Source organism: Rattus norvegicus, chromosome 8, assembly GCF_021556685.1.
Source record: "Rattus norvegicus strain SHRSP/BbbUtx chromosome 8, alternate assembly SHRSP_T2T, whole genome shotgun sequence".
NCBI lineage: Eukaryota > Metazoa > Chordata > Mammalia > Rodentia > Muridae > Rattus > Rattus norvegicus.
Genome location: NC_141541.1, coordinates 127,528,926 through 127,543,082, shown reverse-complemented (window position 1 = coordinate 127,543,082; position 14,157 = coordinate 127,528,926). Strand labels below are relative to the sequence as shown.

The 14,157-nt window shown below is 48.2% G+C and overlaps 1 protein-coding gene across 1 annotated transcript; it reads right to left on the bottom strand.

The window, feature by feature from the left end:
* Positions 1-7,253: 7,253 nt before the first annotated feature.
* Positions 7,254-9,214, bottom strand: Ccr8 (C-C motif chemokine receptor 8). Its single transcript, NM_001427325.1, is given in 1 exon segment — positions 7,254-9,214. A coding segment is annotated over 1 exon segment (1,062 nt). The 5' UTR covers positions 8,979-9,214; the 3' UTR covers positions 7,254-7,916.
* Positions 9,215-14,157: the final 4,943 nt, after the last annotated feature.

The window sequence follows — 14,157 nt, the reverse complement described above, 5'->3', positions numbered from 1 at the left end:
GAGGAGAAACCAGTCAAAAAGGTGAGATCCCGCTTCCGGTGACGTATACATCCGGCGACGAAATCTCATCGCCACCTGGTGGCTCCACCCAGAACTACAGGGTCCGGGGTTCATATTTGCGGAGTTAGAAAGACTTGTCTCCTGCTCGTCGCTTTTCTTTTGGTAGCTAAAGCTCTTTTAGAGATGGGTGTCTGGCTGAGTTTTCATTGTATTTAATTTATACTTAAGACCTGAAGCATGGTGGAATGCCTTCTTTTTAGACACGAATTTTTAAAAATACCATTCACATTTCTCCTTTTTTTGTTTTATTTTTGCTTTTCAAGACAGGGTTTCTCTGTGTAGCCCTGGCTACCCTGGAGCTAACTAACTGTGTATCTGTTTATAGACCAGGCTGACCTTGAAGTCATAGAACTCCACCTGCCTCTTTAATCCCAAGTGCTGGGGTTAAAGGCATGTGCACCATGCCTGGCTTTTATTTTTACTTATATGTGTGGGTATGTACGTATGAGTGTAGTACTTGCAGAGGCCAAGAGCTCATAGGCAGTTGTGAACGGCCCTACCTGGGCGCTGGAAACCAACCTCAGGTCCTCCGCAAAACAGCAAGTGCTTTTCCAACCGCTGGCTCTCTAGCCTCGTCTTTATGCTTTTTGTTCGTTTGTTTTGTTTTGATTTTCGAGGCAAGGTTTCTCTGTGTAGCCCTGGCTATCTTGGAACTCGCTCTATATGCTCACTGGAGCATGGTCAAACTCCTGGTAGCCACGCCCCAAGGGCCACCCGCCACGTCCCCCAGAAGCCATCAGCTGTAGAGAGATACACTTTGACATCCGCATCACTTTTTTACTTCTTGATGACTTCCTCTCTAGGCTGTCACTTTTGGGGAGTGGGGTCACAGAAGGCTTTTTTATTCTGCCTTCTCAACTGTGCTTGGACTCATCTTGGATATTCTGCTGTCTCCCAGAATCATGGAGGTCCCGAGGCTATAAGGAGGCAGTGTTAGAATCCAGCTGCTGCTGAGGCCACAGGGAACAGGGGCTCCCACAGAGACACTCCGAGTCCTAGCTAAAGGACTTCCGGGTGCCAGGATCTTCCATCGGGGGAAGTGAGTCTCCATCAAAGGGATATCGATGGCCAGGCATCCTGCCTCCGACCTTTGCTTCCTACCTGGAAATCAGAGAGCCTTGCCACAGCTTGTCCTGTTGACCTGGCTAGTTTAATGTCAGCTCGACACAAGCTAGAGTCATGTGGAATCACAGTTCAGAAATGTGGCGTTAGTTAGATGACAGCTTCAGCGTCCTTTCTCCCTGTAAGAACCTGGTCAGCAAGCACCTCCGATTCCTGGAGCGCCCCCCCCCCCATGTTAATAAGGCATCTCAGTACCTTAGCCTTCAACTGATGACCTTTGCTCACTCTGTGCTGGGACCAGACCCATAGGGTCAGGTACTGAGGTGGGCAGCATAGGATGACCAAAGGCTGATGACCCCTGGCCTTTAATTCTCTCTTACTGTTCTGGGGGCCAGAAGCTGATGACTCCTGGCAATTAGCTCCTACTAATAGCAGCAGGGGATTAAGAACAGACACTTAGTTACTTGGGATCTTTACTCCTTAACTCTTCATGAGCCAGAGACAAAGAAAAAAGACAAAGTCATGAGCACACACGCACGCACGCACGCACGCACGCACGCACGCACGCACGCACACGCACACACATCCACACTCGACTGGGCCTGACCACCTGTTTCACCAATTTCACAAGTGAACATGCATACTTATCTACATACACATATACCTACATACATATGTATGTACATACATACACATTGTACATACATGTAGACAGGCATATACACACACATATATATATACACATTTGGTGAATGGAGCAGAGCCCAACAGCCACACTTTTTTTCTCTCAGCATTTTGTACCTTCTTAGACAAAAGTTCTTTAGAAAATTACCTCATAGTTGAAATGTTACACAAAGGGGGAGTCACAGAAGGATGTTGATGGTAAGTTCAAAAGCGGTGTTTCATTCTGTAGCTCATAAGTTCAGAGCAACAGTTCACGTGGCCTTGCTTATCACAGTGCACACCTGTGGCCTCATCCTTGGACCTGACCTAGAATGAAAGTATTTGTTTGATCACGAATCTACCCCAAGCCTATTTTTCTTCTTAGTGTAACTTATAAAAGCTCATTGAATTCTTTATTATTCCGTCTTTACTCACAATTCTAATGAGGAGCAGGCACATTCTATTCTTTTTTTAAAGATTTACTTATTTTATGTAGGTGAACACACTGTCGCTGTCTTCACACACACCAGAAGAGGGCATCAGGTCCCCATTACAGATGGTTGTGAGCCACCGTGTGGTTGCTGGGAATTGAATTCTCGACCTCTGGAATTTCAGTCAGTGCTCTTAACCACTGAGCTATCTCTCCAGCCCGGCACATTCTATTCTTAATTCTAACTTTATTACATCTTTCTGGCAAAACAACAAAAACCATCTCCTTAAACTTTCTTCTTAAAATTATTTGAATTAAACCAAGAATTCTATAAAGTCAATAATTCATCTAAATAGCATTAATTCAGGAAAGTTCATCTCCATATTGATTCTACAGGAGATCTGCCTAATAGGGTGGGCTGATGCCCAGGAGTCGTTAGCCTATGTAACAGGGACAGGAAAAGCATAGAGAAGCAATCCTGGGATGAAGTCTCTGGGATCCATGCATCTCAGAGTGCACCCATTGAAGCCATGTAAAATGGTGGGCCATCTCCAGGAAACTCACTTGCTTGTCATAACCTTTACACATGGCTTGCGCTAACCCTGGGTATTCCACCTCCTTCAGCAAAACTATATAGCCCTGAGTTCACCTCAAATAAAGTTGATCTGTCTCCCTGAAGCTGATTCCAGAGTGTCATCATTTCTGTTCATACTCATGGGCCATCTGAAACCCTGTTCCTTGATTCTGTTCCCTTCATCCTCACGGGCTGGTGGCCAATGACCCTGGGAAGAAGGGAGACCCACAGTTACCCTTGGAGCTGGAGTTACAGGTGAACTGACACGTAGGTGCTGGGAACTGAACCTGGGTCTTCCAACGAGAGTGGTAAGCATCTTAACTGCTGAGCCGCCTCTCCATCCACAGCTCTCCCTGATTCTTAATGATCCTCAAGAGCTAGCTCCTCAATTCGCCCAGCAAATAAATAAAGCCTGGATCTGGGATGTGGCAATGAACAAGACAGGCAGATGATCTGACCGTACCCCAGACACTGTTGGAAGTGTCTGCCCGCTTGCTTGTTAATATGTATTCAATTGCGTAGTCCAAATGTGGGTTTGCCAGATGAACCCAAAGCATCCAGCATGTGTTTCATAGGTCGCACATTCCAATGAGCCATCCTGGAGTCTAGAACAGCTCTTCAGCCTTCCCCTGACAACAGGCTCTTACCCGGAACCACTCTAGTGGGAGAGAACTTGTGCTCCTCCTGTTGACTCTGAGTTTATGAAGCTAATGAACCCTAAAGGATTTAAGCTTCCCCAGGGATCTCACGCGGGAGGTGGGGTTGGGGGGGACGACCAGAGATCTCATACTGGGGAAGGGAAAGACAGCCCTGAGAGCAATAAGAAGACTTGAACCCACGTCCAGCAAGATATCACACACAGTTCAGCCACTTGTTGGACCACCAGGCAGGAGAGACAGAGCCCAGACAGTGATGAGGTGTGAGACCACACCTGACAAGGATGGCTTAGCTCTGCATACAGCTTTCCGTCTATTTAAACCCAGGACCCTGAAGATGGACGTGGAGTCTCTAAATCACATTTTTTTGTTTCTCTCCCCAGTATCACCACACTGAATAAGCCTCTGACTTTTCTCTGTTTTATAAAACCGGAGAGGGTGGAGGCATGGAGCGTGTGTAACTCCACTACGACTGGAGTTACAGGCAGTTACGAGGTGCCAAACCAACCTGCCAAACTCCGCCCCTCTTGCAGGAGCAGTCCGTGCCTTTAGCCACTAAACCGTCTCTCCAACTCCATGACTTGCCTTGTTTAATCGGCGTGCTTGGGGAGAGTGACTGAGTGGAGCTTTCTGGGACCCCAGGAACAACATGACATGTGGGCGGGCACACAGATGCACACTGTGGGAAATTCTTTGCAACTGTGGGCAGCTGGTGGTACCGCTAGTCAGTGAACAGCAGGGGGCGATAGAGCACAACTTCTTTGTTCTAACCAATTCCTCGGCCAGCTAGCTCTCCAGCTTCGCTCCCTTTAACGGGTAAGGAATTGGAAGTGGCAAACAGTTAAATCAGTTATCCCAAGTTTGACTAAAAAAAAATAAAAATAAAAAGCCCTATTGTTTATTTTATTACGTAAAGATTTATCGTTTAAATGTGCGATGGGAGTTGACGGGTTACATGATATCAGGCAGCTGAGTGGGCAGGCAGGACTGATGGCCCCCCTGTCTCCACTCTCACCATCCCCATCTTAGCTGTGGCCCACTGACCTTCAGAGCTTATCTGAGGCTGGCTGTAAGTGATGCACCAGGACCAAGTCATGTCCTTCCTTGCCCCATCAGAAAATTTGGTGTGATTCAGGATGCCAGAGTGACTCTTGATATAGAAGCGTCTGAACAGGACACAAAAAAGAGAATCCTGGAAGCTTACAGTCTGGTAAAATGTCCGGTGGACCCCCTCTGCACTCCCCGAGTCTCTCACACACCGCACGGTTGCCTCTCCCACCCCACACAGCATGTTGCCATCACACAGGGCTGGCTGCTTGCAAGGTTCTATCAGAGAAGCACGCAGACTGTGAAGAAGACGGTGGCCTTGCTGGCTGATACAACTAATGAGCTACGAGTCTGTGGCTTTGGTAGCATCCTACTCTAAGATTCCAAACTCTTGCTGTAGAATAGTGTTATCTTTCCTTAAACTTTTTTTTTTTTTTTTTGGAGACAGGGTCTTCTGTATTCTAGACTGACCTCACACTTGCTTTGTAGAAATATTATTGAGGACCGGAGAGATGGCTAAGTGGTTAAGAGCACTGACTGCTCTTCCAAAGGTTGTGAGTTCAATTCCCAGCAACCACATGGTGGCTCACAACCATCTGTAATGTGATCTGATGCCCTCTTCTGGTGTGTCTGAAGACAGCTGCAGTGTACTCATAGACATAAATACATAATTTAAAAAATATTATTGGGCCAGACATGGTGACTGGTACCTTTAATCTTAGCACTCTTAGGTAAGAGGTATGTGGCTCTCTGTAAGTTCAAGGCTAGCCTGGGCTACACAGTGAGTTTCAGGATAACTAGGGCTATGTAGAGAGATCCTGCCTCAAATCCACCCACCTACCTCTTAGAAAAGAAGCATTGTTGGGCACAAAGGGGATTTCTTAGTAACAAGAGAGGCTATTTGATTTTTTTAAAACATGCAGAACAATTATTTGTTTACATCCAATAACAGCTTCAAAATATACAGTAAAAATAAACAGAATTGAAATGGAAAATAAATAAGCCATAATCAAAGTCGGGTGTTTTGATGTGGCTCTCCTATCAACTCATGGAGTAAACAGCAGGAAAAAAACCATCAAGGATTCAGCCTGCGCAGTCGCTCAAAGGCGAAGGTGCCTGAATTCCACCCCTGAAACCCCCGTGCAGGGAAGAGAGTGCCAACTCTTGCAAGTCATCTTCTGACCTGACCTCCACACTCACAATAAATAATTTTTTAAAATAAAAAATGTTTTAAACAAAGTACACAAAAGTCTTGGTGGGCAGACACTTTCTTCATCGATGTGGCCACTGGTAGTTGATCGTGCTCCTGCAAAAAGCTCTTCAGCCATAGACCTCTGGAAGCAACCCTCAGTAGACTCATTGGTTCACAAACGCCCCAAGAAGAAGTAGAGAAAGAGCAAGAACACAGAAGCCCTGAACAGTGTGACTAACTACCTGCAGAAGCAACCTGTCACCGTCACGGGTGAATGGAAGCCGCATTCGCGTCATAAGATAACTCTTGATACATCCTAAAGAAATAAAATCCTATGTGCATGCTCTCTGAGAAGGGTTCTGTAGATACTGTAAGAGCGTTGTGGTGGTTTGAATAAGAATGGGCCCGTAGGCTCATGTATTTGCATGCTTAGTCCCCAGTTGGTGAACTGTTTGAGAAGGATTAGAAGGTGTGGCCTAGTTGCTGAAGGTATGTCACTGGGGGTGGGCTCTGAGGTTTCAAAAGCTCACTCCGGGCCCACCCAGTTCTCTGTCTCTCTGTCTCTCTCTCTGTCTCTCTCTGTCTCTCTCTCTGTCTCTCTCTCTCTGTCTCTCTCTCTCTCTGTCTCTCTGTTTGTCTGCCTCCCTCTCTCTCTCCCTCTCCCCTCCCTCTTCCCCTCCCTCTCCCTCTCCCTCTCCCCTTCCCCCTCCTTCTCTCCCTCTCCCTCTCTCTCTCCCTCTCCCTCTCCTCTCTCTCCCTGCTGCCTGCCTGTGGATCAGATTGTAAAGCTCTCAGCTGCTTCTCTAGCCCCATGCCTCCCTGCCTGCCTCCCTGCTCCCCACCATGATGATAAAGGACTAACCCTCTGAAACTTCAAACAAGCCCCCAGCTAATTTCTTCCTTTTATAAGTTGCTTTGGCCATGATGTCTCCTCACAGTAATAGAACAGTGGCTAAAACAGGGGTAGAAGACTACATAGATCAAACTTAAAATGTGTAAAATGCACCCCAAAACCAAAGTGCTCAGACAGAACTCTGTAGCATTGAGTGAACGCTTAGTGAATAGAAGATTCCGGGAGCCCATAGAAATACTAAGCCCAAAGCAAATAGGTGAAATGAAAATAAAAACAGAAATCAAAGAGCAGAGGAGGCAGGAAGTCAGTGAGGCCAAAGGCTGGTCCCTGTAAAGATTTAAGCATCAGATAAGTCCTACAAAACTGAACTAGGAGAGAAGAGGGAGGGGGAAGGGAGGGGAGGGGGAGGAAAGGGGGAGAAGGAAAGGAAGAGACAGAGAGAGACACAGAGTGACACAGAGACAGAGAGAAAGACACAGAGAGAGAGAGAGAGAGAGAGAGAGAGAGAGAGAGAGAGCGCCACAAATGATTAGTATCAGGACCGGAAAGGGACATCCCCATACTAAAAAAAGATTGTTCAACAAAATTAATTGTCAAGACTTCATGCTCAAGTATTTGTGAGCTTAAAGGGAACAGCAGAATTTCTTACAAATCAAGAACAGATAAAAAGGCTGAACGTTTCTGTCTGGTAAATTAAATCGTACAGTAGTACCCCGGATTGCTTTATTAATAAGTTGTATCAAACCTTCAAAGAGAAAGTAATGCCATTTTTTACACAAACCATCTCAGAGGATAGACTTTATTTTATTCTGTTCCATGTGTATAAGTGTTTTACCTGCAGTTATGTACACTGGCTCTATGTGTTCCTAGTGTCCACCGAACCAGACAGGGACACCAGATCCCCTGAAACTGGACTACAGACGTTTTGAGCCACCATGTGGGTGCTGAGAGCTGGGCCCAGTTCTCAGAGTGCCCTTAGCTGCAGTGCCATCTCTTCAGTCCTGGGAATAGAAGTATTTGTCAATACATATTAGGGAACCAAACCTGGCCAGAACAATATAAGAGAAAAACTACAAAACATTATCTATCATAGACAGAGGCACAAAATTCCCAAAACTAAGAGGTCACTTTTTTTCAAGGAATTAAAAAAAAATGTATTCTATCTCTTTTAAAGAAGGGTGGCACTGGTCCAGCTGAGGCTGAGGCCAAAGGGCAAGAGTTCAAAGCCAGACTGGGCTACATAGTGAGATTCTGTCTCTGCAAGCCAGAAGTGGGAGGAGGGGAAGGGAGAAGTGAGCGGGGTGGGGAGGTGGGGGGAGAAGATTGGGAGCAGGAAGGGCAATGTAGGTGGAGGCTGCCTGTCGTGCACACCACCCCCCTTACAAGATGTAGTCCAGTGTGGAAGAGTGGGAAGATCGCTGGTTCGAGGACAGTTGCCTTTCCAACGCCCCCACTGGCATCTGTCTCCCGACGTAGAGGAAGATGTGGCTGCAGCTCTTTTGAAACACATCCACGAGGTGCTTCTTGAACTTCTCTCCGATGAAAGCATAGATGACAGGGTTCACGCAGCAATGCATGAAAGAGATGACCTCCGTGACGTGGGTGGCCAGGGCCAGCCTCTGCCTGGTGGCACATCCCTCCAAGATGTGCATGTCGTGCAGGGACGTGAGGAAGAGGACCACGTTGAATGGGACCCAGAAGAGTAAAGACACGACGACTATGGTGAGCACCAGTTTGATGGCTCTGGTCCTGTTGTGGTTCAGGCAACCCCGCAGCTGCTGCAGGATCCTGACGTAGCAGAACAGGAGGATGGCAAAGGGGAGCAGCAGACCCAAGGCGTTGACTTCAAAGTGGGTGAAGAGCTTCCACCTCAGAGACTGCTCGTCGTAAAGTTGGAAGCACTGTAGCATGCCGTCTTCAGAGGACACCTGGTAAAAAACCATCAGTGGGACGGTGGCCGCGATGGCAGCCAGCCACACTGCCAGGCTCAGGGCTGTGCCCACTCTGGCCGTCCTCACTTTGATGGCATGGACAGGGTGGACGACAGCCAGGTACCTGTCCACACTCATGAGGGTGATGAAGAGCATGCTGCTGAAGAAGCCAATGTAGTAGAGGCCAGAGACCACCTTACACATCACGGTCCCAAACACCCACTGGTCCAGCAGGTTGTGGGTCTGAAAGGGAATGGAGAGAACGAAGAGCAGGTCAGAAGCGGCCAGGTTCAGGAGGTAGACGTCCGTGATACTCCTCAGTTTCTTGCAGGCCACAAGGACCAAGATGACCAGGCTGTTTCCCAGAAGGCCCAGCACAAACAAGATGCAGTATAAGACGGCCAGATACAACGTGCCGCCCCTGAGGAGGAGCTCTGTGTCACAGGGGGTGGTGAAGAAGTCAGGGTAGTAGTCGGTCATCGTGACATTGGGCTCCAACGTGTAATCCATCGAGGTGAGAAAACCTGGTCAGACAGGCATAGGAGAGGTGCTGAGGACTATACTTGCATACTGAAGCCTGTAAACACCTCCCCTCTCTCCCTCAGGCTCAATACCAGGGTGTTGGTGTGAGGCAAATGCTCTACCACCTAGCTATCCTCCTAGACCTTGCTTCGTTTATACAGGGTCTCACTAAGTGGTTTGGGCTGGTCTGGAACTTGCTTCATAGCCCAGGATGGCACTCATGATCCTCCTGCCTCAGCCTCCTAAGTGGAGGTTTAACAGATCTGTACCACCTTGCTTCTCTGTCTCTGTCTCTGTCTCTGTCTCTCTGTCTCTCTGTCTCTCTCTGTCTTTTTCTCTGTCTCTCTCTGTCTCTCTCTCTCTCTCTCCCTGTCTCTCTCTGTCTCTCTTTCTCTCTCATTTTAATTAGTTAATCCATTTTGTTATTTTTGAGATAGGTCTCACTATATAGCCCTAGTTGTCCTGGAACTTACTATGTAGACCAAGTTGACCTCAAACTCACAGAGATCCACCTGCTTCAGCTTCTCAGGTGCTGGGATTAAAAGCATGTGCCACTGTGCTTGGCTTCTCTTTCATTTTATGGATTCACAAACAAAATACAGGCCAGGCATGTTGATACACTTCTTTAGTCCCAGCACTTGGAAGGCAGAAAAGGATGGGTCTCCAAGTTCAAGGCTAGCTTGGTCTACAGTGTGAGTTCCAGGACAGACAGAGCTACACAGAGAAACCCTGTCTCAAACAAGCAAAGTACATACATATGTAATAGACAATATTTATCTTTTTTTTTTCCGGAGCTGGGGACCGAACCCAGGGCCTTGCGCTTGCTAGGCAAGCGCTCTACCACTGAGCTAAATCCCCAACCCCTAATATTTATATGCACATTTCTAGGCGACATACATGAAGTCTCATTTTGTATTTTACTTTAGATGTATCCCATGATATTCATAAATTTAGTTCATTCATTCATTCATTCATTCTTTGCTTCCATAACCCCCAAAATGATTTAAAATGCAATAGAAAAAAAAAAGTATGATCCCAATTACTCTCAAAATGAAAAGCACCAAGCTCACCAGAAGTAAGCTTAGCGGCGAAGGCTGAAATTCAGTCATGTCTAACACCGGGTCGGAGGAGATATCTCATCGAGGGAGGTGTCTGCTGAGCCAGCATGGACACCTCAGTCCAACCCCCAAACCCATGTGTGGTGGTGAGACAGGCTGATCTCCATGGCTCTGGCCAGCCTGGCCTGCTTAGTGAGCACAGAGCCAGAAGACAGCTCCTGAAGGGCTGCACCAAGGCTGACCTCTGACCTCCCGTGCATACATGCACACATACACCAAACTAACACGAAATAGAGCGTTACAGGGCCTGGGGGCACAACTCACTGGTAGAACACATGCTTAACCTGCACAAAGCCCTAGGTTCCATTCCCAACACCCTCCACACGCAGAAACTCCGCTGGAAGACACACAAGCAGGTGTGATTGAATGGAAGTTTTCTGTGTAGAAAGGTTGTCCCCCTCCCCCCCGCAGAAGATTCCCATCTTGCCTAATCTCTCCACTCTTGTGAGAGCTTTCAGCCCTTTCTGTGTCCTGGAGACACGCTCCTGTCTGCCACCAAGAGGCACACGCGCTGGTGGGCTCAGACTTTGGAGACACTCAACTGTCAGTCTTCTCCCCATCTCTCTGTAAGGAGATGAAAGTGGCCCCTGTCACTGCCTCTGAGCCTAACCCCACGGAGGCGTCCTACCAGGTAGGTGAGCGAGCCTTCCTTCTGAGGTTTCAGAGCTGCCCACTCCTCTGCCGCATGTCTGCTGCTGACTCCTCTTCCTGGGTGCTTCAGCTCTATGTATATATACCGTGCTCAGCCAATCCAAAGGAAGGAAGGGAGACAGTCGGACCTACCTACCTCCAACTTACAGTCCCAACCCCTCTGGTGTATGGGACAGTCCCGCCCTGCCTCCAGAGCAGTGGAGCAGAATGCTACACAATGGGGGCTCCTTGACACTTGAGCCTCAGTCTCTTCTTCCTGTCTCAGGTCTGGGGGCAGAGAAGCAGGGGTCATCATCTCTCCTCAGGACTGTGGTATGGGGGTGGGGAGATCTGTTTATTTACTCTTGGTTCCTGTTTGTTTGTTTGTTTGTTTTGCTGTTCAAGACAAGGTTTCTCCGTGTAGCCCTGGCTGTCCTAGAACTCACTCTGTAGACCAGGCTGGCCTCGAACTCAGAGATCCACCTGCCTCTGCCTCTGGAGTGCTGGAATTACAGGTGTGAACCACTGCTGCTCAGCACAACGCTTGCTCTTAATACGTCTCTTACCGATTGCTTCTGTTGTTTTCATGTTGTCTCTCACTGACTTGGAACTCCCGAATTGGGCTAGGCTGGCTATCCAGAGAGCCCCAGGATCCATGTAACGCTGCCTCCCTGAGAACTAGAATTGCAAGCATGGGCTACCCTGCCTGGTTTTTGTTTCTGAACGTGGGTTCTGGGCATCAATGCAGCTCCTCGAACTTGTAAGGTGTTTCTCTCTCTCTCTCTCTCTCTCTCTCTCTCTCTCTCTCTGTGTGTGTGTGTGTGTGTGTGTGTCTCCTCCTCTTCTCCTCCTCTCCTCCCTCTCCTCTCCTCTCCCCCTCCCTCTCCCCTTCTCCCCTCTCCCCTCTCCCCTCCCTCCTCCTCCTCTTCCTCCTCCTCTCCCTCCTTCTCTCTCTCTCTCTCTCTCTCTCTCTCTCTCTCTCTCTCCTCCATACTTGGACCTTGGATGCTATGCTATTCAGTGTATCCCTCTTGGCTTCTGTTCTGTGACCCATAAATCTAACTGCCTTCTGACTAGTGAGTTTATCGTTTAGAAGCATCTTCTGACACCTCAGTTCATCACCAAGAGGTTTTAGGTGAGCTTGGGGGAAGCCCCAGCCTTTAAGACAGTATAGAGATAAGAAAATGTCAGTGTCGAGCTGACTGCGAACACTGGACTCTCGGGTACTGCTGATGCTTGTTGTGACGGTGGAAAGTATGAATCCAACTCCATCGGTGAGGTGCCAGGTCAGAAACAGCTGGCTCCCATCCCTGCCCAGCAGGACCACTTGTGCATCTGCCCTCATCCTGTGTGTTAGTCCCCTCCAGAGACTGTGACCCAGTGCCAGTGACTTAAAGCAATACTTGTTCTCCTACAGTCCTAGAGACAAGATGATTGTCATTTACCAGTATGGCCTTCCCCGGGAAGCTCAAAGGACAACCCTTCCTTGTGGCTTCCAAGTGCTACCCAGCAACCTTGGTCTTTCAGCCACATCCCTCCATCTTGGTCTCTATCTCCTTCTCAGTGTGTCTGTGGCCAGTCTTTCTGCTTCTCATCTGTACGCTCTGACCACCCAGATAATCCACAGTAAACCCCTCACTTCAAGACCACTGACTGAATTACACCGCAGAAGACCTTCTCCCCAAATAATGTAACAAGTACAAATTCCAGAGGTTGGGAATCTGGAACAGGAGGTTACTCAGTCTGTGGCATTCTGGTCTGCAGACAGGCAGGCAGCAGCTTAACAGAGAGGCCTCTCTGGGTGTGGTGGTACACAAATACGGTCCCAGAACTTGGGAAGTGGAGGCAGGGAAATTGGGAGTTCAAGGCCATCCTCAGATACATAGTACGATCAAGGCCAGCCTGGGCTATATGAAACCTTGTCTCAAAAGAAGGAAGGAAAGAAAAGTAAAAGAGAGGAGAGAAAAGGGAGAAGAAGGGTCCTTGAATACCTGTTGAAAGCATCAGTGATTATGAAGACTTATTTGTGACAGGTTCTTACTTTGTAGCCCTGGATGGCCTGGAGCTCCCTGTGTAGACTAGGCTAGTCCAGAACTCCCTATGTACACTAGGCTGGCCTGGACATCCCTATGTAGACTAAGCTGGCCTAGTACTCAGAGATCTGCCTCACTCTGCCTCCTGGATTCTGGGATTAAAATGATCACACCCGGCAATTTGTTTTATTCTTACTTCATGTGTCTGTGTATATGCACACATGCACCCAAGTGGCCTTGGAGGAGAACAGATTCCCCAGAGCTGAAGATAAAGGCTTTTTGAGCCTCTGAACTTAGTCCCCTGCAAGAGCAGGGCACACTTGTAACCACTGAGCCATCTCTCCAGCACCTTCCCCTTTTAAAAAACTTTCTTTATTTTTAAGGAATTGATTATAAAAGTGAAGCCATGGATGTTCCCACTTCAATGGCCTCTCGAAGGCACACTCTGTCACCCAGAGACTCAGTTGAGCTATAGGGCTGGAATGGCTCTGCCAGGGGTGGCCTCGCTTGTCACCGTGCTAGGTTTCCAGGGTCCCCAGCAGATGCAAGGGAGTACATTGTCCTCTTCTCTCCCAAACGATGAGACTGCGAAGGTGACCTTCAACCTCAAGTGGGGATGGAACGACTGCCATTTCAGACGCGTCTCACAGTGTATAGGGAAGATGACCTCAGCCTCCAGTCTGTCTTTCTCTTCTCACACTCGAGCTCTTTCATTATGAATGTTTAATTCCACAGAAGTGAGACAAATTGCCTGTATCACAGCGTGATGGGGAGAGATTGGGTAGGCAAAGTGCACACTGAGCGAGGCTAAGGACTCATAGTCCACATTAAAGGCGCGCTCAGAGCTTCTGCCTGTGATCCCAGTCGGTGGAGGAGACTGAAGGATCTATGGAGTTCCACGGCAGCCATTCTGACAGAACCAAGCCCTGGGACCAGTGAAAGCCTCTTTCTTAAAGGGTGGAGGGGGAATTGACTGAGAACTATGCCTAGGATCAACTTCTGGCCTCCACATGCATGTGCACACGTGTGCACACCCATGCACATGCACAAAATATAGGGGCAAGGGCATGCATGCACTCATGTGAGCATGTACATGCACACACATGCACACGCGCGCGCACACGCGCGCGCACACACACACACACACACACACACACACACACACACACAGCTATTTGGTTGTAGGACCAGAGCCTGCACTGAAACTTCCTAAAGCACAGGTCAGGGGGAACCCTCTAATTAACCTGCATTAAAGCTTGTCATATGATAAATATCAAGAAAAGACAGGTGACACTAGGAAAAAAAATCTTTTAGAATTATCTGTTCGGAAAATTCTCAGAACTGAAATGGAGTGGGTTATGCCGGCTCTAGTAAGAAATAAAGGAG